Consider the following 27,516-nt stretch of genomic DNA (forward strand, 5'->3'; position numbering starts at 1 on the left):
CATCCTCAGCAAAATGCATTCGATATCCCCACTAAAGCACAGCACCTGGCAGCTCATCTGGGATTCAGGACCTGCCTTCTGCTTTATTACTAAATATCAGCCATAAAATTCATCCCAGGTCAATTGTCAGTCTCTGCATTTGGAGTTGCGCTGGCTCAGGGACAGGAACTGCTCTGCAGTGTTGTTAGCGTTGCCTTCCCAGATGAAGCCACCTCCTGCTGGTTGGCCTGATCTCTGACGATACTAGCATCACCCGTTGCTCAGTTTTGCTCCCACCCTGCAAGTGCCAGGAGAAGGCAGCTATGGGTTCTTCAAACACAACTTTCCTCAGCCAGAGAAGGAGAACTGTGGGGATGCTTCGACCCTCCCCCACCCCAGCCACCCCAAAGCATGCCAGGAAGGCTTGGTTGGTCCTATCCCTCCACACAGCGATCTCCACACATCTGGTGTGACAGATGAATCCCCCCTCTTCCTCTGGGGATGCTAGCCCCGTCCTAATGTACCCAGCCATCTTGCAAGCAAGTCCCTCTGTCTTCAGCTCTCAGTGAGGCTAGGGGAAAGCTCTGGGCAGTTAGAGCTTCTGGTTGTTACTTACTTGCTTTGTCAGCACTTTGCAAAACTTAAGAAACAAGTATGCCTAAGTGAGGGAGGAGCACATCCTAGAGCCCTGCAGGCTAAAGCAGTGTGGTGCAGACCTCAGGAACACCAAGTTTAATGCCAGAAGCGCTGTGACTGAAGTCACAACTTCAACAGCTAGATAACAAGCAGGATGTCAATAATCCATTGAACACTCCACAGGAAGCTGCAGAAGCATTAAAACGTATTTTACCTTTTTTTCCAAGTGCTATTTTGATTCATTTAGCATTTGCTTCTGGCCCTGCTGTGATCTGGGACTGGGACAAATAGACTCAAAGCATCATGAAATCACTGGGGCTCTTTCCCTTGATGTCAGTAGGCTTTGGGATGGCCCTTTGAGAACCAGTTCATCCTCGGCTGCTCCTGCCTGTGCGCACCACAGAGGTAGATTAATGGGCTGAGGCCAAAGAAGTGCCTCCAGGTTCCTGCATGGAGAGCACGTCAGCCCTGATTGCCTGCAGAGGTGTATTACTATTCCAAAGCATTTCCCTCAAGCAACACATATGCCAAAAGTGAGATGCAAATTCAAGTGTGTAGAAGCAAACCAGAGTTTATTTCCCATTCTGCTGTCATACGTGGCTTCTTTTGTCTCCATTTTCCTCTGGTAAACATAAACCTTTTTTTATTATTTTTTAATAAAATATATAAAACATTGTGCATTGCTATCCATAGGAAAATTGTAGTTTAACAAAAAAAAAAAAAGGAATAAGGCACATTCCTGTGCAGCATCTTCAAATATATATATATATATACATATATATTTAAAACAAAAAACAAAAAGAAAACCCTTTTCAACCTCTTTGAGGTTGTTAACATCTCACCAATCACTGACACATCTCTTATATTATCATAATTTCACTGTTGGAGGTGGGTTGTTTGACAGGGGCCAGCAGGGAGAACGGACTCAAAAAAATAATAGGATTTTATCCCTGAGGTGTCAGTAAAAAAAAAATGCTCCCATTGAAAAGGAAGATGAAAAGACAGCCATAAATAACTGTGTACATTATGGCAAACATCCAAGCACCGAGATGATTTCACAATGGAAGAATCCCCCCTCTCCCCCCTCCCCATTCCCTAGTTCTTAACAAGTCATATTTGCTGTTGGGTTTTAATTAGGTTAATCTCATGGCTTCTGAAGTCACAAGACAGTCGGTCAGGATGTACCTCCCCCTCCCTTGCCAAATCATTTTCCAGATCTGCAGTTTTGTTCACAATTATCTCAAAATCCTCAGGAAAGGGAAATCAAAAAAATCCAAAATCAAAACCAAAACCTGGATGACTTCTCTCCCCAGCAAAGAGAGGAGCAATCGTACCGCAGCACACCAAACTCAAAGTCCCACATGGGAGGATGTGAATTGTCAGCTCCCTGCCTACAACTAAGAAATGAAGTTGGAAACCACCTCTGTTGTAACCAGAAAGTCTCCATGAAGAGGAGCGATAGCAATATGTCAGAGAAAAGGAGATAGGGAAAGCTTTATTGCTGTCCATCCACACTGCACCACGTAGCACTTCTGAAAGGAAAAGGGGAGACATCCATGTAATACTCCTTCCCTTCCTCTGCTCTTCATCAGGCATGGAGAAGCCCCAGGCTGCAGTGCTGGACTGTCGGGATTCCCCATCTCTTAGTAGTAACGGTTCAGGCTCCTGGTCCCTGGGATGTCCGGCTGGCCATTCATCCAGATCTCCCGGATGATGCGCTCCCGCTCCTCCAGCCGCTGCGCTCGCTCCAGCTCCTCCGCTGAAGTGAAGACGTTCATGTTCAAAGTCCTCTCGAACCTGCGGTGCCTGCGGGCCGACAGGTCCGAAGTGGTGTCTGAATCGTCGTCACTGTCGCTGCTGTCACTCTCCCGCTCCCGGGGAGGCTTTTTTGCAGACGAACGTTTGCAGTCAGTTCGGCAAGACACCTTTAGCACCAAGGCCAGAAGGGTCAAGACGAGTCCAATGCACACTCCAGAGACAAAATACAGAGCAGCCCGCTCAGGGTTTTCTGAAAGAGGAAAGGAAGTGATTATCAGAGACGAAAATCCCTTAAAGCACACACAGGTTCTCAGTGCAAGTACCTGCAATGGTCTCTGGAGAGGCAGAGTTTCTAATGGTTCCTTATGCTTCCAAGCCTTCCATTGCTCTCCACAGGGAAATCAGGAAGGGTGGATTTGCTGCCAAGTCATTTACCCATATGCAGAGTGTGGGTTAGCAACAGTTATGTCTTAGAGTTGTCTGGAATCAAAAGGAGCAGCCCACAGAATTAAATGCTGATTTCAGTGGCAGCGCAAGTGGGATTGAGATGAGGATGCTGTGTACTCAGCAACAGCTAAGTGTACCTTTCTGCCACATCCATTATCATTGTACGAGGATTAAATGTGATTATAAAGCTTTGTGCACTCTCTGAGCTGTGGTCAAGCTGAAATGGCAAGCCTTGCAGCACGCAAAATTGCATATTATTTATTCATAGGTTTTATTTGGTTATCTAAGGCAAGTGTGCTGGCTTTCTGCCCAGACACCCAAAATATATACCTGTGCTACAGAAGCATAATTGGAGGTAGCACACTAACAGGATGGATCCTGCATAACAACATTTCAGAGGTGATATAAGACTCCAAAGGATCCGCAATGCTTTTTAAATTAGGTCATCTTGTTTATTTACTGTTATTTTTTGTTCATTCGACTTCTCAGAAGCATAATTATGATAAACGTTACTGCAGTTTCCCTAGGCTGAACCATCTCATTACATTCCAGGCTTATGGCTACGCTTGAAGGGAGAAAATGAACCAAGCAGAAGTGCCAAGGCCCTCTGTACTCAACTGTGTCTGGTGGAAGTTCTGAAAAGAACTCGAGGATGGAGTTGGTTCCTCAGATGAGTCCATCACCCTGCAACTTGATGATGGACCTGCGACAGTTCCCACCAGCTGAGAAAGAACCCTGTGACTAAATGGCTCCACTCTATCTTCACTTTCTCCACTGTGCCTTTAGAAATTGACTTCTCCGGCTGGTTTCCTTAAAGCAAAAAGTTTGCAGATGTTGAACTGGAAACTATCTGAATATATTTAAAACTCAACAGGACATGACATTAAGCAACCTGCTCTAACTTAAAAGTTGGCTGTAAATTTGAAGTCAGCCATGTTCTGAGTAGAAGGTTGGTCCAGGTGAATTCAGAGGCCCCTTCAAGCCTAAATTATTATTACGATTCTGTGGTCAGAACCCAAACACGGATCTGTGCACGGTTCAAAACTGTGTGAAGGTCATTGCCTGGAGATGCTCATGGCACAGTTATAGGCAGTTCCTTTTTGCTCTGCACGTTCTCTCTAACCAAAGGGATCTAAAAGATGACTGGTAGGCCAAGGGCAAGGAAGATGTTGTGCAAGTCTGAAATCCAGCTAATAAAACGTGAGACTGTAGTAGAGCAGTTAGAGCAGAGGGCATGAGAAAAAAATAGCCTGAAAAGGGTCTACAACAAAAAGGGAGGAGAGAACTGCAACTGATGTGTTCAATAAGTCCATAAAAAGAGAGGAAAGAAATGCAGCAGCAGATGGAAAAGGAAGTGAGGCCAAGGCCAGAGGTTTTAAGCTAAGATATTTTGACAAGAGAGAGCCAGCAAAAAGCCAAAGGTAAAGGAGAAGAGAAGGAATGAGAACAGGCATGAAGGATGTGCCAATAGCTCTTGTAGAAGTCTGGCTGAGTGAAATCCCGGCTCCAGTGAAATTAATAGGAACACTGAATTCAAGGGACAGAACTTCATTTAAAACTGCAGCCCTACCTATGCAGTAGCACAGACATTGTCTCTGGTACTGTGTAAACAGTATAGTAGTGACCTCAGTTCCAGAGATTCAGAAACCCCAGGAAAACTGGAACCATCCCTCTTACTGTTTTTACCTCCAGGTGCAATATAATCCAGGACATTAACTGAAGAGCTTTCTTTACAAATACGCCCAAGAAAGGCTCCAGGGACACTCAAAATGGGAAGAAAAAACGAGCAGGACTGGTCAGTTTGCCCTGGAAGACGTTCAGTCCAGTCTGCCTCCTCTCTGCTCGGCTGTTAGGATGCCAGGCACACTTTTCTGCGCGCCACATTCCTGCACACACATGGGCTTGATTTGCTTCTGTTAGTTACACTGCTCACGCTTTTAAAGCAACTCATAAAAAAACGCAGACTGGAGCCTGAGACACAGGCACATGTGGTTTCTCTTCCCCCGTTTTTGTCCATGTCTTACTTTTCCTTTCTCCTCCACATTCCTTTTTCCCTGCCACTGTATACAGCTCATGAGCAAGCTGCAGCTCAATTGCTAGTTAAGCAACCATTTTTCATACTCAGCTTGTGCCTGTATCCATAGTCCTTCATTCAGTGAGATGGCTGTAATTGAATCTTTGGGCTCCACTGGCATTTATGAGCTCCTACAGCTACTCTGTCAACATCTGAGACACACTGCCTGGACTTCTTCACTGAGCTGTAACCCTACGTTCAGCTGCAGTCTTGCCATTTATCATACATACAATCTACTCACATAGCAACATCTCTCTTTGCACACCGAAAGAGGAATTTAAGCTTAAAATCAGGGGCTCTGCTTTTTCTCACTTGAAGTAGCCAAGTCAGCAAGAGCTTGGATCTGGGGTTTTGACACCTGATTAGTGGTTTTGAGAGACTCCCCCACAGGGTGTCCTACTTGCAAAGACCAAAAAAGGGGTTTTCTCTTTAGAAAATGAATGCTCAGCATCTTCCAAAAACTTGATGGTGTTTCAGATTCATCATCCAGATACTGAAGCACCTCAAAACACTTGTTATATTGGAAAATACTCTTTAAAGGGGTATGTATATAAGTAGCAGGCCTTAATACAGTTTTGATATGCATGCATTTGTGTGTGTATACTATTATACCCTTTAACACACAGATTTTGGCCAGTATAGCTTTTTCTTCCACTGCTGTGGATGACAGCTCAGAGCTATGTTTTTCTCCTAAACTTTTAGCAGAATCAAGCTGCTGTCAATCTCTTTAGCTGGGGTTACCTTTCCCCTACTTGTTATTTCTCTTTCTGGACTGAAAGCATTGATGAAAATGTCACTGATTCAAGCCTGCATTTAATCCATGCAGGCAAAAGATATATGCTCTTTATAACCCTTTATACAAAGCCACCATTTTCTAGGTATTCAAACTGGCCAAAAATTCGAAACACATTTTATTTTGTTTTTCCAACTAAACCAGCAGCAATTACAGAGCCTGTTTCCTGAGGGCTAACAATCTGCTGGGAGCATCAGCCCAGACTGCCATTAATTCCCCAGGAAATGCCCTAGGCCAAGGTTGTTATTGCTATTATAATAAATTGTTCCAATAAATAAAAACCAATCTAGGCATTAACGCAGTTGGCTTCCTGTGATGGCTTCATGCATTCAGAAACCTCAGTGGGGAGAGGAATTTCAGAGGGCCTCAGTAAAAGGTTCAGCATTAAGCATAGTCAGACAAACAGTAGGAACAATACCTTCTGGGGAATTTACAGTTAGCCCCACAGGCTGCTGAAATCCCCTGGTAGAACAGAGGAAGCTCTCCAGGAGCCCCTTATTAATATGGCTCAGACCAAGCAGTCTAAAAATTGGAATGATCTCCCCCGGGCTGTTTTTTGGAAGCCCCTTGTTAATAACTTGGCAGCACAGCTTTGCTTATGGGAGGAGAACAGAGATTTGTGGAGGTTTTCCTCCAACTACTTCAGCATGAATGCAACAGCAAAACTGGAGTAAGTCCTCTGTCCAAAGGGAGATATTAGAAGTGCTCTGATATGACTTGGCCACTTAATACTGATACAAAAACAAGGCATGGTTCTGGTCTTGCGGGTAGGCTGTGACTGCAAAGACAGTTCTAGCTGTCACTGAGATCAGCAAAGTCTTTCCAAACCATCAGACAGCCTTTGGATCAGGTCCATAACAAAAAACAGGGCTGAGGTTTCAGGCAAGGATTGCATATAATTAAAAAACTAATTCTATAAAGACAATAACTTTCAAATTAAGGGCATCTCTGAGTTCTTTGCAGGAATGAGCCCTAAATCAAACTTCTTTGTTTGGTCCCCTCACCTGACAAATTCATTCCTCATTGATATTGCTCGCTCTTTCTTTCTATTTCTGAATAAATGCTGTTTTCAAGGTTCTGGAAGCTAGGATGACACTAACACCTAACTGGTTTGATACTCCTAACAATAACATCAGCTGCTAACAGATTTGATGGTGAAAATCAACACTTCTGCAAAAAGGCTTTGCTTCCTGCTGTGCTGTGACTTTTCACTCCTTGGTCATCAGTAGAAACATTCCCAACTTTTATATGGGGACTTCAGCCAAAAGGACGGTGAAAACAAGCACGGAGGCTCTCTCTAATGTTGGTATTTCTCCATTCTGTGCACTGGAAGACCCTACTTGTGCCGACAGTGCAAGGGACAGGTGACTGCAGGGTCTTCACCCTCTGCTGCGCACCTAAACCTGTTGTTCTGTACAGTAAAGGCCTACAACAACGAGCAGAGAGGGGGTCCCCACGGATTTGTGGATGTTCTCCCTAGGCTAAGAAACACCTCCTTGTCTGGAGACAGGAAAAGGAGTAGAGCGGATTGTCATTTCAGGTGTGCACTTGACCCATCAAATACCAAGTGTCTGTAACTTCCTTTTCCTGGAGTGGATCTGAGGGCATACACCATCTTCTGTCCCAACAGAAAATACATCTTTATATATCACCCCTGCCCGCTTACAATTTTCTCTTGCAAACTTGTTCTGAGCCAACTCATCAACCCAGGGAAGTCCTGAATACAGTAGTTTCAGTATCCATCTTTTACCTCACGCATGACCTTTTTGGTGCCATGAAACAGAGGAGTTCTTGCACTAATGTTTCCCTTTGGTGCAGAGGCTGTGGTCAGGAGCAGTGGGAAGATGTTTGAATCGGCCCTCCCTGTTCACCCTACACCCTGCCTCTCCTGAGCTACCATGAGGGCTCCACTGTGGACATCAGCAGCTGCTGTGGCTTCAGCTGCTTTCAGCGCCCTGAACTCAGACAAGCACAAAAATTTCCAAGTGTTCTGTTGCTCAAAATCTGCAATAGGACTGGTGAGAGCTTTGTAGTGCTCTAGTTTTCTGCCAATGATATTTGTGCCCTGTGACACTGCTAGTCTTTGAACGCATCATCTAAATCACTTCATATTCACATATAATAAAATAAACCAGGCCAAATCCATCCTTTCCATTAAAAATAGAGGGCTAAATTACACAAAGCAGATAAAGATGGTTTAGGGCATCTGTTATTTCAACCAATGAGGCAGCCGTCACTTATTTTTGTAATAAGTAACCAACTTAACATATATGTCATTGAGACTAAAATTCATCTAAAAGCCATGGTTAAGTGCACTGGAAAACATTAATAAGCTCCTGAACTCATCACTGGAAATTAAAGTTGTGATATCTGAGCTTTACCTATTTGGCATCCAGAAGATCGGAACACATCACAGGGAGACCACACTGTGAAAGGGCAAGCAAATCTGACAGCAATAGGACAGTTAAAGCTGTCATTATTTATTATTTGCGTTGCAGTAAAATCTAGACGCTCCTGCCAAGACTGACACCTTGTGAAGGGGATGAATCGAGGCCTTTGTGCCTTACAAAATAAATAAAAACTCAAAGCATGCTACTGTGGTAGGTGGAAGTGAAGTCCATGGGGCACAGTCAACAGTCCTGAATCCCAGTCCCAGCTGTCCCCTGCCATAATTCCTGCAACCTTCTGCTGCCTATTACTGTTCAGATGAGGAAAGTATGTTAACAGCATTTTATTTTATAGTAGGTTTGGGAATGCAGACGCTTTCATGTCAAAAATGGCAGCTTCAGGTAAGAGAGGGGAGAAGTGTAATAGAAGATTAATTCAAAGTTTGTTTTTCCAGAAGTCCACGCAACAAAAATATATCATATTCAGTCATCATTTGTGAAGAGCGTTATTGCTTCCATTAAAGCTGTCTGCTTCTTGAAGGTGACATGAAAAGTCAGGTCCTGAAGCTATCATGTGACATGCAGAGGGGCAGAACCTTGGGTTTACCATTCATGGTTTTTTTTAGAAGGAACCTCCACTAAATGTACAGTAATGTTCTTACTAACTACTAACCACTGTCAAAATGCCATAGGTGGTTTCAAATCCAATTACTTGTCTGTAGTACCATGGTGGTAATCTGAGCAAGCGCATGCGCCTGATACCAGGAATGAATTAGCATCTACTGAATAAGCACATAAAGACATAAAAAGCTATGGCTAACAAGTACAGGAGTTTTAGTTATATAGACCCCAACGCTACAGAATCACCTGACTGCATTAGTGTGGTGCTAGCAGACTTGGGGCAGTACACAGAATTATTTGCAGCAAGTAGTGAAAGAGCAAGACATGAATATTACTGGCAAGGTGCATACAAATATTTCGCTAAACAGATGAAGAACAGCTTTTAGTCCCATAAGGAAAAGCTACTACAAAAAGCTTGTCCTGCCTTTGGAGACTAGTTACACAGAAACCAGGGCCCTCCTCCTCAGGAAAGCAGCAGAGAGTGGCCTAAAATATGCTCAATTAGTGCAGCTGGTGCTACTCAGCCTGCGCTCCTACTTCTTTTAGGTAGGCTCCTTCAGCTCTATAGGCAATCTCTACTGGTGGCAAGGTTCTCATGCAATTGCAGGATGGGAAATTATTGCACTACATCATCTGTCTCTGCTGGACTTCTTGCTACCAGTGGCATTGAGCCCAAGGACTGAATAAGGGGCACAGTTTTTATGTCAAGAGCAAATTTTTAAAGTAAATTTAAATAGAAGACAGCTCCTCTGTTACTTGAAAGATATACGTGGGTGAAAGATAAACAGTCATCAAGGGAAATCTTACTCCAAACCAGATTCAAATATACAATTAAGCAGATTCTCAAGTTACTTCATCTTCACACTTCTACTGAAGATAAGCCAAGTTCTCTTAAGCAGGGTAATGCTACTCATTTTCCAAATTACAGGACAACAAGCTTGCCTCCCTAAGGAGCCAGCCTTTGATCTCCAGGAAAATGGAGCATTAGGAATAATATCATATGTAAGATTACATTATATTTAACTTCATATAAGAGCAAGTCTGGGGGAAAGTAGAGCACAGTAAACCCTGTTATATACTATCTGCTAGAGCTGCTCTGGTCAGGTCTTTCAAGGGAGAACTTGCCGAGAGACTAATGGAAAATACAAACAGTTCACAGGGGCAGATTTAGCCCTAGGTGACTGTGAAATGTAGACCCAATTGAGGGTCTACAAAGAGCTTGTGAGAGCCCAGACAGGTTGCAGCCAGAAGACCTACCTGTGATAAAGGAGTACGCTGCTAGGATGTTGCTGAGCAGTGCCATCTCCGTGCTAACGCCCATGGGCTCCATGCTGCTGTTGAACGCTGGCGATTGTGTCTCATCCACAGGAAGCAGGAAGGGAGTGATTTCTAGCGGGTAGAAGGTAGCTGATCTCCCTTTCTTCTTCTCTGCTTTGGAATAGAAAGGGAATGAGAAACGAGGCACGTGCCCCAGCCCTGTCCTGCCCTATCCCCACAAAGTCAGCATCTGCTCAGCAAAAACCCACCCAGATTTCCCTATTTTTGGCTACTAAATCTTCTCAGTTAGGTTCAGCTGAACACAGGCAGTGTTTGTATCCAGACAGCATCTTCTCTCCCCCGTCTCCTGCTCTTTCATGTCACCACTTAGACACACCCACCTACGTTTACAGCAAATATATAATCAGGTTTCTTTTCTTTTATGTAAATCAAAGGAGTTTTTATCAACAGTGATTTCAGCTAAGCTTGTAATAACTCAGCACACCGGCTTGGAAAACACAGACAGAGTCGGCAACCCTCTGCCGGTGTCACACTGTAACTCTGTAGTGATCCATCCACACCTGGCAAACAGAGCTGCTTTCTCTCCAGCCTTCTCAGGGAAGGGCGGATCTGAGTTTATGACTTCCTTCAGAAGCCTGCTCGCATTGTGTTTCACCCAGACATCATTTCCCCTTTGGAGAGGTGAGCGAACATGGGTTAATGATTTGATTTTATTTGTCGAAGACTAGAGCTAAGAAGGCAGCTAATTCCAGGAGGCTCAAAGAGACCCTTTCAGACCTTATCAGCTCACTGCTGAGTACTCCCTGCACCTTGATCTGCAGGCAGACACCCCCACTAGTCACAAACCATTAATTGTTTTAAACACACACAAAAATTGGTGCACAGGATACAGATCCATCACCCATGTGATTGTTTCATTGCAGTTATTACACATTTTCCAGCTTCCTTCCCTGGGATCTGGTTCTCACCAAAAAAAAAGCAAGGCACCAGAAAAATCACAGAATTGCACCTGGCTTCTACTTATCTGCAAGTATTAAATTCCGGAAACTGTCAGGTCCATCTCATATAATACCATCAGCGCCGTGCAAGCAGAGGCACCTTGGGAGCAGCCACAGAGCACAAATGTCTGCTCCCTGGCTGCCCGACCCACCTGCAATCCTGACAAACCCAGTACAGCGAGCCATCACGTTCAGCTTCACGCCTTGCATGCCAGGAAGTGGCTCAGCCCAGGGAAACAACTAACAGGCATTTAGGGGTGTCAAAGAGAACAGGTAATACAGGATGGAGAGGGGTTGTGTGCACAAACGTGTGTACAGCAGTGCCAACTCCTAATCTGCCTCAGAGGAGACACAGTGGTGATGGATGTCCAGGTGTTACTGCGAGGGATTAGCCCCAAGGAATGCGGGCGCTGTCGTATCTCTGCCACTGAATAGCTGCATGGCCTTGGGAAAGCCACACATTACAAGCTACCGAGGTGTTAATAACTGGCCCCCAAGCACAGTTTTCTGACATGAATGCCTCGGTGGCAGATCCAAAAGGGGAAAATATCCAAAGAATCTGAGAGGTTTAGGAGCACAGAGATCACTGAAAATCAGTTTTACAAATGGAGGCACTGAGGCACAGAGGGACAAAGGCACATTCAGCAGGAAATCAATAGTAAGGCTTTGGAAAAACTTCTAATTCACATATAGGCACTAGAAACATTAACCTGCCCTCTAATCTGCTCCTTATTTTCACTGCCCAGTAAATCCATGTCTGTACAAGCAGCTCAATTTTTCTCTACGACTGTTTCTGCAAAGAAATCCATGGAAGCAGGGGATGTTTGTCATTTCTAAAAACTGGGTCACTGCCCTCAGTGCAAACCTTTCTGTTATTCACCTTTGCTAGAGTGGTTGCAAATTTTCTGTGACTAAATTTCCCTTCTTCTGAAATGGCAATAGCAGTGCAATCGGATAAAGAACTCGACTGAAAGCAAAAAGGTTATGATTTATCACACCAGCTATTCTTACCTTTGAGGCCTGAGCACCTGCACAGGGCTGTTTGCCAAGAATAAAGTAACTTCTTTAACTCAGAGAACATCTACATTGAGCCTATAGGTCATGGTACATATGGGCCAACCTTCTACAGTTTCAATCCTACCCTGTTGCCCATGCTACTAATTATGCTGCTTCCTTCTATGCGATGGCATTAAGATATATTCCAACCTCCTTTGCACAGTCTTTTTGGGACTCAGTCACTAGTGTGTTTCGGCTCCCCTTTTCTATCCCTACTTTGGATTTTGGAGAAGGGAGTTTGGTGGAGACTGGAAGACAGAAACAGGCAGGGCCAGCATTAGAAAGGGTCCAGGCTCCAGCTTGCTTCCAGGGTTTGGTTAGCTGACCATTGGTGGAAATGACGGCTAGGGGCTTACTGTGTACTGACACTCCTAAATATCAAAGGAACCTTAATAGGCTAGATTTGGCCACAAAGGTAACTTCCCTTATAGATTAGCAGGATTGCTATGTCAACAGCACCTATGCACCCCAGTTCCAGACTGAGGGGCTGTTCAGAGAGATAACAGAGAAGAGGGTGCAATGGGTGACAAAAACAGAGATGGACTGATGGAGCGTACACCCATAGCATAGTGAAGTGAAGGGAGTTCAGTAAAAGCTCCCCATTTACCTAGTAATGCCCAATTGCAAGAATCACAGCAGAGGCAAGTTTTAAGCAGGATTTTGGGAAGAAAAAGGCTCTTCTGTGAAACTTTACAAATACCGTGATGACTTCCACCATGCAATGGGTGTGCAACAATGAGCCCCAAGCCAGCTGAGAGTGGGCTGTTACACCCACGGGGCACAGTACAGGGCCATCAGGAGGCACTAGCCTGAGTACTGAATGCAGACCAATCACATTAGACTTATGGAGCCTCCTAACTTAATAAGCCTGGCCTCACAGCAGGGCTAGGTAGCTCCAGTGCAGCACCATAATGCCAGAGCTAGCTCAGTCATCCAGTCAGCTGCGCGCTGCACAGCACTGCCATTGCAGACATGTTCCGAGAAGGTCCTTCTAATCATGAAACCACTAGCCAACATGCAACATAGGTAAAACACTGTTGTCTGCACAGCTGCTACAGGCAACTTGGATTTGATGTTACTTCGGAGTTGGGATTCCTAAATGGATGCATCTGTGTGATCGTATCTGTAGGTAGATACACATCTAAGCTCATATCAGCAAATATTAGAAGCTACCTACAGGAGTGTCTACTGCCGTTTGAAACACTCTGCAGTTTCCCACCTGGCCTCTACCAGCCCAAAAAAGTGAGGTCTTCCAGAGATCCTAGCTCATATCTGCCAGGCTCCTGCAGATGTCTTGGATACTTCAGAGCATCTTAAGTATGCATCTATGATGAGGCAATTGAATCCTGCCCTACGCAACACAGTTGACAGATCCTAGATGCGTTCGCTGCAGCAAACACTTAGAGCTTGATGCAGTGGTTCACACATAGACATCTACGTGATGTCTATGTGCATGTGCTAGATCAGCCAGGAAAGGCTCAGAGGGAGACCACTTCTGCTGGGTTTTGGCCATCCCATGCAAACCATGCTGTGCAATAATGGTGTCTTTCCGGAGAGAGAGAAAGGCGTAACTTCTCTCATGTGAGTTGTAAGAAGAATCTCTTTTTTTCCTCTGACTTGTCCAAAGGACACATGTAATCAAACAAGTTTCTAAATGAATACTTGTCTGAATACACCATAATCCAGCAAAGAGCACCACAAAACCACAGAACTGGTTTTGTGATCTGTAGGATTGTACAAGCACAGACAGGGAAAGTAGAAAATGACTGGGGTTATGCAGGAGGAAAAAAACAAACAAATATAAAATCACAGGGACCATGTGTTGCTATGCCACATAGTTCCCCGGTCTGCCGTTCATTCCAGGATCATAGTAAAAGACATCCCCTTTACCCCTTGCTTGCTCTGAAGACATTATAGTTGCCTAATCAGTTCACCTATTGATTTTCTTTTCACCACCTTCACCCTTTCTGAGCTGTTCCCAGCCACTCAAGCAGTCTCTATGGGACTTTACACCAAAGCTGAGCAAAATTGTTTCAGATAGCAGTACATTTTTCTAACAATGCAGTTTTAGCACAAAAGAGATTATTCATGCAGTCAGACAAACTCTACCAGACAGTTTTTAAAAAAGAAGTAAAAGGGGAAGGGAGGTTTCAGAAATGTCCAAATATTTCCTTTTGATATTTTAAAAACAATTTTTTTTTAGCTTTTAATTTCAAAATGACATCTTTGTTTGAAAAGTGGTGCATATTTTTAAAATGAATGGATAAACAATGTGAAAACTAAACAAAAGGTGTCACTTGTAGAAGTGAAATGTTTAGATGAATCTTAATGAAAATGAGTTCAGTATTTTATCTTGGTTAAAAGAACCACCAGGATCACAAAATTTATTTCAGGTTGACCCAAAATTCTTTTTCCTGACAATTTTTCAGTGAGGCCTCCAAACCGACAAATCTGTTATTGCTGACTCTCAGTTATCTGTGGACTGATTATCCAAGCTATAGACTAACTTTGCCAAGAGTACAGACAGAGTCAAAATTAGCTCTGCTCATTCCCCCCACCTTGAGTTGAATCTCTGGGAGCATAGAATGGGAATTTCAGGAGTAATGTCATATACCCTCTCCCTGCCTGTTGGGAAAAACAATGCAAAAACACACCAGCTAACCCAATATATGCTTACCTGTGCTTTTCATTACCATATGCCACCTCTTACTCCTAGTCACCTCTCCCTAGAGAGCCAAGCTTTGACTTCATTCATATCTCTCGACTTTGCACGTTATGGAAATAGTATCATATTTCAAAGCTCAGTTGAAAACTTCTTTGCCCCCAGTGATACAGATCTATTCTCTACCCTCGTTTTTCTTTGCTACTGTATTAGATGGACCTGCAAAGTATTTCTGCGATGAGTTTTGACATGCATGGTGGCCATGACTGCTATTTCACAAAACCCAGCGCGAGTTTCACAGTTCACTTTAGTCAGTTGGTGGTCATGCCTTGAAACCTCTGCTTCCCACTGTGAAATTGATGGGGTTTGGGAACAATGCAGAAACCCAGATAAGAATTCCAGTACATAGCCTCTGTAAGGGAAGACAGAGGGGAAGGGTTACCACATCACAGCTAGGTTAGGGCCAGCATCACAATAGGCATAGCTACCTGGGAGAGCACGCCCTATATTGGAAGGAGAGACATCAGAAAGGAACACGCCGTCCCCTATAACATTGGGATCAAATGCCCTCGGCCGCACTGGAAAATGTGGCTTCTGAAATCCTTGGTAATTGGTTGGTCTTGGCTGGGTTTCATGCAGAAGCTTCTTGGGAACTGAAAGAGAGGAGAAGGAAGAACACAGTTGTTAGAGTGAGTTATTTCAGCTGGTCAGAATGAGAATTATCGCATTATACTATGGGCTCCAATGATACTTAATTATACCATTTGCAGACCAAACAGACACTCATTTACCACTATGATGAATGCTCTGCAAATGCCAGCACAGAGAGGTACAGTGAGAGAACGCTAGAAACTATAAAGTGATTAAGATAGTGTTTATTTACAATTAAGCTTTCAGACTAGACAAAGGGTCAGATTCAGACAGCTTATTTTAGACACCCAGCTCAGTCACTGAAATGCCAAGTAAGCCAGTCTTTGGCCTCAGCCCTCAGCTTCAGAGTACTTCAGCTAGACACCTCTGCTCCTAACACGGTGGCAGGCTGGGCAGGAAGCCCCACAGGAGGGGAGTTTAGCGCCTGTCTGAATCCCAGCTTTCCTCTGGCCATCAGGTTCCTGGCTCAAGGCTGCATGTTAAATGCTTCTATCCACTCTGGATTTACAAGACTAAACTCCAGAAGATCTATGCACATAAAACACGACGCTTAAATCATCCACCACAGAAGAAACCCTGCCTGTAGGCCTGCCCTACCCTGAGAGACCTTAAATATACCACTCCCCCTTGGGCTTTAGGCTTTAGCTAAGCTAGGAAAGTCCCATTCTCTGTTCCTTCTATCCTAAAAAGGAGAGTAAAGACTCGGCTAATACCTGCTGCTCTCCATGCTTCTTCAGCAACAGCGTTAGCAACACGCAGGCAAGTTAGGTTAGTATGTCTATGAGAGCTGCAGTGATAGCTGCGTCAATGCGTCTACGGTCTTTTCTTTGGACCAAAGCATGCCTTAGTGAGGAGAGTGTTTTCCCCTGGTTCATGTTGCAAGGCCACCTCTTCAGCTGTACACCCTGATAATGCAATCAAAGTCAGTGCAGCTACCTCAATTTACACCCACTGAAGGTGAATCCACATATTAAATTCATCAATTTGCCCTCTAGGGACAAAGCAGCAGGTCCTTAACTGAGCTGAACCAGTTCTCTGCCTCTGCAGCGGCCAACATCTCAGGCTCTTTCAGAGCAAAGTGTTTTTCCATACAAAGAGAGAAACCACATACCTGCCATTCTGCTTAGATATGAGAGGAATAGAGCAACGAAAGACAAAATAAGGAAATTAAATTTTCCTTAGGAGCAGGATGTTTGTCGCTCCAGCAACTATTCACTAATATATGATACATAAAAGTATATTAAATATATTTAAAACGACATTTATTGTATTAAAGATACAGACGGCTGAAAGGCATGCATTTGCTAGATATATAATAGCTCCGAGAGAGCATTGCTTGACTGGTCAGCTCTCTTTTTCCGAGGTCTAATGGCAACTGCCTTTCTCCTCCTGAGCAGGTTACCACCTCCTAGTGCCTCAGTTTCCCCACAGCTATGTTGCAGACCTGACTTTCTCTCATCTCCCCTCTTCACAGGGATGTGATGAAGCATAATTTAAAAAGTGGAGCACTTTGAGATCCTTGGCACAAGCATGAAGGAGGACTGGGAGAGTGCGCAGCCCTGGAACAGAAACGAAATTCCTTCCTGCCCCCTGCAGCTAATCAGCTGTCAAGCCGGAGCATGAGATTTAATCACGCCCATTAAATCACCCTGCTCAGCTACAGACAGTGCTGGTGGGGGAAGTGATCCAACCACCTTGTTTACATTGTGTTTGACTTACTGTCTTTGCTGAGGCAAAGCGAATTGTAGCTATATTTACAGACTGACCTTCTATATTAGGCTGCCAAGATAGCAGTACTGAAGTTCTCGCACTATTAGTAGAGTCATGCTAGGTCAGGAAACAGACGTAAAAACCCACAGCTTATGAATATCAAAGAGCTGGCACAGCAGTTTCTAGTGAAAGCTGAATTGGCAACTATTCACCGATGGGAAGGCAGTAAAAGAAATATAGCCCCTGCTAGAAACTAAATAGAAGCAAGGAGTATACCTGCACCAGAGAAATATCAGAAAGTCTGGGAAGGAGGTGTGTAGCACAGAGATCATCCTATAAACCAGATACTCAGAGCTAACTGTTGTGGGTGCCAGGTTTGTGGCATCTTAAAGAGACCCAATATTCAGAGGACAAAAGGCCCAGCATCCTCAGAAAATAAAGCCCCATTTGCTACATCTCAGGCTGGGGACCTGAAAGGCATCCCGAAGACAAACGTCAGTCTGCCTTTATACACTTTTCATCCAAACTGCATCCTGGCTAACCTGTGGATGTGCATCTGATGAAGAAAGTGAAACAAGAGGAACAGGAGGTCAATTTTTTAACAGATTTTTGCTAGTCTCACGTTTTGGTTCAACCCTTCTTCAACTGCTTCCACCTCCCAGTATTCATGACCACCTCTGGGGCATAACACAGACTGGCTGGGGCTGCTTCTATCTCCAAAAAGATGACACCACCACCCACTTAAACAATTGGAGCGAAAAGAGAAAGAAAAAAACTTCTTTCCCTGAACAGACCCAGGGAACTGAGAGCTTTTCCCACCTTGGCATCTGTGCCACCACTGCTACGAAAGCTACCCATAGGACTGCCGGATGAGTTGAGGTTAAAAGAAACGTCACTAAATCAGCCGGCAACTGATCAAGAACATCTCAAGGAAAAGTGGAGATGAAGAAGTATTACGAAGAAGTATTCCTATAGACTAACTTTTGCCCAAAGAAATTATTAACAACCGAGAAAAGGGCTCTTTCAGAGGACAATCTAGCAGGGTAAATTAAGTTCCTCCTCTCTACTGACAGCTGGGATCGTCGTCAGATATTAGCTTTACCGTGCTGCCATTTGCGAATAACTTTCCCCTTGAGTCAATAATAGGGGGGTCAGCACTGCAAACCAGAGCACTTCACAGCCTTCAGTGCATTCATTGTCACAGCACCTTTACGGGGTAGGGCTGCACTGTTATCTCTTTGGGACGGCTGAGAACGATGAATACCAAATAGGCATTCGGTGCTGTAAAATGGAGATGGCTTCAGAGAGAGATTCCCAAAAGTATACAGATGCGTAACGTCTTAAAAATCTTAAGAGGTACCTGTCTTCATTTTTGCAACTAAACCCCTTTAAAATTCTGGAAGCAACTTACTCAGTGCAACACAGGATGTCTATAGCACTCAAACCTTGGACTTTTTAGTTTTAAAGGACCGTTTCTCTCTACAGACTTCATAAATATCTTGGCGACGTTTTGCAGGGAAAAGGCTTATCTTGGCAAAAGGGTAACTGGAGTGACTGCATACAGCAAATTTGTCCTTTCTCTAGTTTATATGATGCTGAGCGAACACATAGCTTATGCTGCTTGATTTACAAAGATAGTAAAATGGAAAGGCTTTTTCAAGTGCAAAACACCTCACAGTTTCCAGTTAGCTTCTGTGTGGCAGCCAACTCCACAAGAAAGATTAAAGATCTGGTTCCTTTGAAATACCCTCCTTAAATTCCCCACAGAGGAGTGCATCTAACACAAAGCACGGCATGAACTGAAGCAAGGTGTCAAGAAAAGTTACTTAGGTTTAAACCCACCAGAAAAAGGTACCTAGGCTTTTAGACCTATCTCCATACTAAGCAAAGAAATCCTGGCAGGGAACGGTTGGCACTTAGTCTGCTCCATTCAATCAAGCAGGGAAGTTAAAGCAACTCAGTCAGCAGAACAAGTGATACATATGGACAGGAGGAGAAGAAACAGCGTCTTCAGTCAAAACACTAACATGTCTGATAGGCAGGAGCCCTGCGCCTTAAAATGCACCTGAGAAATTCTGTCACTAAGAAGAGGTGAAATGAGTTGCTTTGGGGACCTCCGGGTACCTTCAGGCTCTTAGATGGTGACAATCAGCATTGAAACCTGGACGCTTATCAAAATGATGAAATTCTCAGGTGACTTGGGCTGGTCACCTGAGCCACACAGAGGGAAGAGCAACTTTCCAGACTGCAAGCCATGTTCAGGTTACCCACAGCGGGGTCTAACCCATCACCATATTGACCCCGCGTGAGCCCAAACTTGCCAGCACTCGCGCCCATGCCACCATGGCCAGGACACGCCAGTGAGGCGCCCGCCAAAGGCAGTCCTATATTATAAACCCGCAAGGCGGTCCTTGGCTCAGTGGGTTCATTCCTTCACTGCTTCTTAAAAATCTTCATGCAATCTTGCAGCATCTGTTGTAAAGGCAGCTGGGGGTCCTGCTTCCATTGCTCCTGCCCAAAGGATGCTCATCAGTCTGAATCACTGCCCACACTGGCACTAATTTATACTGGCTCCCAACCTAAGACTTGTACTACCCATTTGCAATGAATTAATGGTATCAATCCACAATATAAACTCACCACTGCTGCCTGCCAGCCTCCCCCTTACAGAAATAAGGGTGATCAAAATCAAAGCTGAAGTGTGGTCTCACTGGTGGAGCAGACGCACCAGATTTGGGTGCAAGCAACTGGCAGGACAGTATGAAGAGGCATATGCTACTGCTGCTGACAGTATCCTTATTTGAACATGACAGAGACTCCTTCCACTGGAATTTTCACACAAGAACTCTCTTGTGTGGCCAGAAAACAGAGGGCTGATGAAAAGAAGTTGTTACTCTTCCTACAAGCAACAAAATTCTCAATTACAGCGCTAAGAGATGGAAAGGCCAGCCGACACCTCGCCTCTTTGTTAAGCAAGATCATTTGCTGTATGTTTTCTACTATTTTGACCTGTCTAGTTTTAAACACTCCAGTTCTGGGAATTCGGCTACTTGCCACAAGAGATTATTTTGCCGTGGAATATTGCTCTTTCTCAGGAACTCTACTCCAGTACGCTGCTGAGTGCTTCAATCTAAAGTGCATATACTATTCCCCTAACCAAAACATTTGAATTCTATAGCCCCCAAGTTTTACAGATGGGGAATTGGCTCGGGGACAGAGTTTTGAAAGTGTTTAAATATCGAAGTGATTTGTCCAAGCTCACAGAGGTAATCTGCGCCAGAGAAAGGAAACAAATTCAGGCTCCCTATATTTCAGCCTCGCACACTCAAACCATTCTCTCTCTTTGCTAATTCCATCATTTGTTATTTCCTGGTGCTTGCTCAGTCCTAAACATGTTCAGAGACTTCCATTCCCAGCACCCAATTATTCCCTGACCTCCATTTTCACTGTATACACAGATCACTCAAGGGGCAGAAAGAACAACGAAAGCTCACCCTTCAAAATATGTAGACGGGGGGTTGTCGTTCTCCACTCCTCTGCTATATATTCACTTGTGCATTTCCAACCCATAAGGTTTACTTTGAAAGCTCAGTGCAATTAAAACAGATCTGCAGGGTCTTCAACAAATCCTACTGCAAATGCTCAAAGCAGAGGGCAATTTGAACAAAACGTGACTCCATCAGCAATGAAAATTACAATCAAGCCTTTTATCTGGGCAGGTTGGGGCCAGGAACTGTTGATGCTCAACATATTTTTTAAATTAAAAAAAAAAAAAAGCCCTAATGTGAGTAAACACCCAGCATAAATTACTGCAGGTTTTCAGTGGTGGTAGCGCTTAAAGATTTCTGTTCAAGCCTTGAAAATGCACAGCATTCAGCCAGAACTGGGATCATTCATGTTTCAGAAGTATTACAAGAAAGCAATTCCTTAGCACATACGTAAGATGTATGGCTTTCTAAGATTACAGAACTGAAAGTGTTTTATGTGCTGTAAAACCTAAGTTCACTAAGCAGTCAGTCAACAATGGCTGTTAAAATAATGGATTTTGGCTGAATCAGACCACAAAACATCACAATGTAATCACAGAGCAAGAAGAAAAAATCAGGCATGTAAGAACCCTGCACCTGGTGACAACAGTAATGACACCATGTATTTAGAAACATAGAGGTAGAAGATGTTAATTTGATCATTAAATCTTAGTGTCAGGCAGCAAACCAGGCTGCTCAGCCCACAGTATGCTCAGCACATCCAGGTTGACCAAGCAAGCAAACTGAGGCACAGCTTATCCCCTCTTTCCTTCCCAAGGGCCTCAGACACGACCAAAGAGCAAGCTGAAACCCCTTCTAGTGCTCTGTCTCAGCCACGGATGTGCACCTTTCAAGTGACGAAAACCCAGCTTGCATCGCATGGCAAGTGCTTGCCTCTTCTCAGGATCACGTGTGTCATGTCACATATTCAACACCGACCTTCCCTTCCTGCCCCGTCACCAGGAATTACCCCTTCATCTGACAGCAGAGCCATTGATTTTTGGCGAGATATTTGTATAATCACCTGATAGGACAGCACTGTAGCCTACAGCTCTCAAATACCTCCATGAGAGGCTAGATGGCCTGGGCATCCCCATTAAAAAGGCTCAGTGCACTGAACATCAACATCATGGTATGGCTAGGAAGCCACAATGTACCTCTGAACGTCCTGTATCATATTTAAAGTAAAAGTATGGTACAGCTTACATGCAAAAAGTATCCCAGGAGACAGGTGGAATTTGATCAAAACATTGGCATGCAAAACTTTCGCTCCCAAAAAAACAGGAGCAGAGGCTTAATGAACATAAGTGGCCAAGACCCCAGCTTCCCATCTCCTTCATTCATTTTAAAAACAGACCTTTTTCACCCAGCATTGATACAGTCTGTAATCCTGAAACTGAATGCAAAATTTAACAAAGAAAGGAGTTACTCAGCCGACTGCAGGCATGTTTTCTATGCACGGCAGTTCCAAACCACTGATAACATGGAAATGACTCATGCCAATTACAGTAAGTCCGCTTTCCTGCAATTCCAAATACCATGCGGAAATCAAGTGAGGCTGTCTGGAAAAATAGCCCTGTCATAACCAAAGCCACCTACACCTCTCCGAGCCCCATGACTGCACCAGGGCCCTTCTCTCTGGCTCCTCCCTTCAGATGCTGCCTGAAGCAGAAATCCTTCTCTTCTGCTGGCGTTTTTTATGCTGGTGGGAAACGGTAGAGGCTGTGATACCTGACACAACTCATACAAGCTTTCAGAGCACTCTGCCAAGACTACTCCTGAGGCAACCCAGATGCTTTGCCCTTTACTGCATCTTCTGACAGCAGCTACCTACGTGAAGGTTGTGCAACAAGAATATAAATATACAGACAACCTCTTGTCTTGTTTGCCCTCCACAGAAAAGGAGATGCTCGTCCTTTTCTCATGCAGCTGCAGAGAAGTTACTTCAGAAGCAGAAATGGAAGTGTTTCTGGTTCAGAATCAAAGCCCACACACCAAAAATTAGCTCAGTCTTATTGCTGCTGTCAGTGAACTCCTTTACAGGTATATGGGCCCTGTGTTGCACGAGGGTCCAGGAGATGAAGGTACTGTGGGACACCTCCAACTGAGACTCTCCAAGGGGCAGAGAGACACACTGCTCCTTGACAGCCTCTCCTTCCCACCTTGTACAGGACTGCAAAACATCCCAGCCTGCTTTTTCCTATTTCTGGATGTCCAGAAATGCAATAACCCTATTAAAAGATCCAGTTCAACTAGCTTGGGCATCTAACTCATGCACGCCTTGTCGGTGTCTAGTGAAGGAGTCCTCCTTAAGTCAAGTTCCTAAGTTCCCTGTATCATCAAAGGTGAAAGGTGGACGCCTTTGGAGGCCCTCAGGGGAGATTCTGTCTACTTAAATTTAGGAGCCTCATTACGGATAGTTAATGAATCATAATGTTACCTTTGGAATTATTCTCCTGAGTGTATTTGAGTTAAAATCTTACAAACTGCTTCACATCTTTTACTTCGATATTTTTCTTCTATCTTGAACTTTTCAAATCAGGATTTGAAGTTACAAACACCTTAATTTCTAGCCAATTATGCATGTGCTTGATCTATCCACAGGCAGTTTTCCTCCTGCTTTCATAGTCATGAAAGTTAGTTGTTCTTCTTTCATCATCTTAAATGTAATAACAGAATATGAAGCATCTATTGCCAGCAATCCATAAATCTGCTGCTTGATGTGGCTTTTGGTCTCCAAAGGGCGTAGTGGAAAAGCATCGTGCGCTCTCTACATGTTCTATTTGGAGAGAAAAATGGATCAAAAGGAAGAAAGCCTTGTGAAAGATATCTGCAGATACGAAGAGTTACTTTCATCTGGTAGATTTTCATTTGCTCCCAAAGTCAGTAGAAGTTCTGCTTTTTCACAAGATAATGCATCTCTAGGAGGATGAGACTCAAGCTCGGACTTGTTCTAAATTCCAGCATACTTAGCTACATCCCCCATGGAACCTTCTACCAGCCATAGCTGGAGGACCTCTCTGGCATTCTGCCTACATCTAATTTCTACCAGGCCCAGAAGAGACTAGTACAACAATTTTATACTCCTGAGGAGGGGCAGAATATTTTAAGACCTGAGATGGGTTCCAGATCAAACCAGTAACATCACCTCCAAATGCTTCTGCTAGCAGTGCACTATCAGCAAGGTCACTGTAGAAACAGACACCTGCCTTGGTACTCACATACGAAAGTCATTCTGCTGAACTAAACAACTTACCTCTTATTTTCATGTTGAGCATGATCAGAATCTGACCACTGAGTTATGTAGCGTCAATTCGAGAAATGGCAGCAGGCAAGGGAGAAAAAAAAACCCTAGTAACTACAAGGGTACCAAGCACAGACTGACAGCATCTGGGAGAAACAGCTGGCCTCCCAGACTAGGAAGGCTGCAAAGGAGAGGGGAACAGAATCCAAGAAAGTAGATTTTGGCTTTGCTTTTTCTGCAACACACAAGTATGTTTGCATCTGGGGTCTGGGCCCATTATCCATGAAGCGGAACAGTAAATACAGGGGATAGCACAAAAAGAATACTAAAATTCATTAGAAAGGCAGGCTCATCCTTTTGCTCTGTCCTGTTTCCCCCATTTGGACTGTATCTATCATATATTTACTTTGGTACTTTACAAATCAACTCAATCTTGTGTGGATTTCCCAGGCATTAGAGGGAATACTAGTGTGTTAGTCTCTTCAGAGCAAAATTTTATGACAGACTGTAATTTTACGCAATGCTGTAAATATAATCCCTCCACTCTGGATCCCTGATCCAGAGAGAAGTTAAATTTCTGATTTTGACACAATTCCTATTTTTTCTCATCATGTTCATTCATTTCCATTAAACATTTAACACTGTAAGAAAGATTTTACTATTTTAAATGGCTTTTGTAGGACCGAAGTGTTGTCCTTTACTCATTTATGCTCTAGAGCTTGTCAGAAAGTCTTTTGTGAGGCTTATCTATTTCTCAGGAAAATATGTAACACAATATGTGGCTCCCTGAAGGATGCTGACAGAACAGTGAGCATTGTGTATTCAAGTGTGGCTGATCTGGAGCCAGGGCATTGCTCATGTGAAGAACCACGCACCAGCAGGGGAGGAAAGTCTCTGTGCTCAGGATGCCAACGCACACCCAAGCGGTTGCAGAAAAGTGATCTAGAAAACAATCGATTCAAAAAAAGGAAAAAAATCACAGTATATCACTGGACATTCCCACATGTCTCAGTATCTGCTGATAGGCATAGCCAGGAGATGGTTCCTGTTTGCTCCCATTGCCTAATTAAAAACGTTTGTAATTATAGCAGTAAAATTATGCTCTGTAAAATAACATTTTCTTTTTATCTAAGTGCTACTTATCCAATAGTACTTTCTAGTTTCTTATCACTTCATCAGCTTTTCCTCCCAGTAATTAAACAGCAGAGAACTATACAAGGGGTTAGCATATTTCTCTGAAAAGGTAGAGATGCCTTGATAGCAAGGGCTGAGGAATGCTGACAAAAAGCAGCTGGTAACCTCTGCCATTAACGACAGTGACTTTGTCTGGTCACATGGCTGAATCCATGTGACAATTCCCAGCATCCCATGAGATGCCTGAGTTGGAAATCCTGCATACGGAAGGCTTATCAACAGCATTGAAATAAAGACTAAAAATAAACCAAATTACATAAGGTGGCTACAGTGCTAAACGCCTTTCAGTTACGTAGAAATGCATGCAGATTAACATTTACTGAGCACAAATGCAATGTAGTTTGAGAGAGAGAGCTTGATGGCGGCATCATTGGCTACTAAGATGTAGGACTCGGGTTATACAGGAAGCCATATCACATTAACAGTCTTGAAATCCAAGGATCCACGTGTCTACGAACAAAGAAGCAAAACTGTTTTCAGTATAAAACCCCCTATTCATATGGTCATAACCTTAGAGAAATCCTCCTCTGGAGTTGAGACTTCTTGAGCACAGTGGAAAGTTTGAGGAAAACCCCTATAGAAGCTCTTGACTTATGAGAACAGTAACCCTCTCCTGTTTTTTTGGCTTTTTTTTTTTTTAAGGAAGTATATTTAAATGGCAGAACCTCTCTAACACAGAGCATCACCCTGAAATTATCTGGCTTGTAGTTTGTGAAAAGTTCTTTACATGGTTTATGTATTATTTAGAAAAAACACATGGCATGCAACATCTTGCTTCCATGCATATCCGGAGGGAACAGTAAGGACCGTGAGCTCAAGTGTTACTACAATTGCTAACACTAGTAACTGCTAGTTTTCTGGAACATCAAATTATAGTCACTTTCTTGCCACCACATAAAAGCGAACACAGACCACAGAAAACAACACCAGGGGTTTGTGTTAGTGCAGTGAGGATGTTACTGAGCACCCACCCCATGCTCTTCTGCAACTTGCACTGCAGTTACTTCCATGCCAAGCGTAATCTGTGAGCACAGGAAAACACTGAGGGAATATACAATACTGGACGTTTGTGGCAGCTTTCCAGTACTTAATAATGATTTTTTAGGAGAACGTGAGGTTTTGAAAGCTGAATGCTTGTTCCTATTAGGCTTCACGAAATGTTCTTCACGGAGGATATTCCGTGCATATCCGTCTGCTCTTCCCCACTCTTCACACAAGTAACTAAGATCCGTTCCTATTAAAGCCCCTCTCCCTTCTCTTAAATTTATAAGGCTTTTTACTGGGATGGGAGCTGGCTAATTCATTCCTCCATCAATTATATGGGAAGGGTGACTAGTCTTCTAATTTATCTCCAGTTAAATGCCTGAGTTAGCATGAGTAAGGCTTTGCAAGACTGAGTTCCAAGTATAAAAGCTATATATTCGTGTAGGACTTTGCTTGGCAAAAGGTTTATCTCATTTTTCCAATGTTAATGGAATTAAACAATCCTGAATCCCGAAGTTTTTACCTTTTTAAGTAGCAAGGCCTGCCAGGCGCCATCTCTCCTACTTTACCTTCCAAAATGGCTGAATTCAACCAGTTAGAAAGAGGAAATGGAGACACATCTTAATCTGCCATGTTTTTAGAAGTCTTTCTCATTATATATTCCCTAAGAAATACAGACTGCTAATTCAAAGTCAAGGAAATATTAGACTTCTAGTGTACACTCACTTCATCCTGTAGCACCTCTGTTTTTAGGCTTCCTTTTTGTGACTCTTAAAAAAAAAAAAAAACTTTAAGACTTTAACACACAACTTTGCTGCTAGTAACTTGAACCCAATGCAAATCCTTTATCTGGCACGCATTCAGTAGAAGTTGCCACTTCTTTCAAGCGGAATATAATGCTCTGTATCACATACAGTATTTGTTCCCTCTACTGGATATCTTAAGCCCACTGACCCTGATACCTTATCACCAGATGAAAGGATTAATCCAACACAAAGCGGCTGTGAACATCTTTTGAACAAGTACACCTTTAACAAACAAATTTCCAAAAGGGGGTATAGACAAGGATGGTTTACCCAGATCCTGCAGCCAGTAAAGAAACTCATGAATGCAGTCCACCAAAGAATTTCTGTCCTTTGCTAGAATAATCCCTGTTCGTACCATCAGAGAAGCTGCCCTGGTCTATAAAGAGACATGCTGCAGCATTTGCTTGTCTTTTAAATAAAAGTGGCAGGTCCTTTAAAGGAAAACGAATCCTTACAAATGCAATGGCACAGGATAAAATCTACCTCACAACCTGTTTGGGTTATAGTGACAAGATGTTATGAATTACAGTTCCAATAACCATTCATGTTACTTCAAATCTGAAATAATCCATCCTAATTACCTTAACTCTAATAACTGCATAGGATCATAACACAGGAGAAAAATACTTGTTAACTTGTTGACTGCCAGATGCAGACTGCTGATAGGAGATATATCAGATATTAAAGTACTAAAATTGACCTCAGCCTGGC

General features: G+C 43.5%; 1 protein-coding gene across 4 annotated transcripts in view; it reads right to left on the reverse strand.

The window, feature by feature from the left end:
- Positions 1–1,171: 1,171 nt before the first annotated feature.
- EVA1A (eva-1 homolog A, regulator of programmed cell death) overlaps positions 1,172–27,516 on the reverse strand; it is a 210,796-nt gene continuing 184,451 nt past the window's right edge. For 3 of the 4 annotated variants that reach the window (XM_068937026.1, XM_068937027.1, XM_009686339.2), the window contains 3 exons: positions 15,178–15,342; positions 9,953–10,126; positions 1,172–2,623 (listed from right to left, as the gene is read on the reverse strand). In XM_068937026.1, coding sequence (XP_068793127.1) covers positions 2,259–2,623; positions 9,953–10,126; positions 15,178–15,342 — 704 coding nt within the window. In that variant the 3' untranslated portion in view covers positions 1,172–2,258. The remainder of the gene's footprint in view (positions 2,624–9,952; positions 10,127–15,177; positions 15,343–27,516) is intronic. The other variant, XM_009686340.2, reaches the window with a different exon arrangement.

This window comes from Struthio camelus, chromosome 3, assembly GCF_040807025.1.
Source record: "Struthio camelus isolate bStrCam1 chromosome 3, bStrCam1.hap1, whole genome shotgun sequence".
Taxonomy (NCBI): Eukaryota; Metazoa; Chordata; class Aves; order Struthioniformes; family Struthionidae; genus Struthio; species Struthio camelus.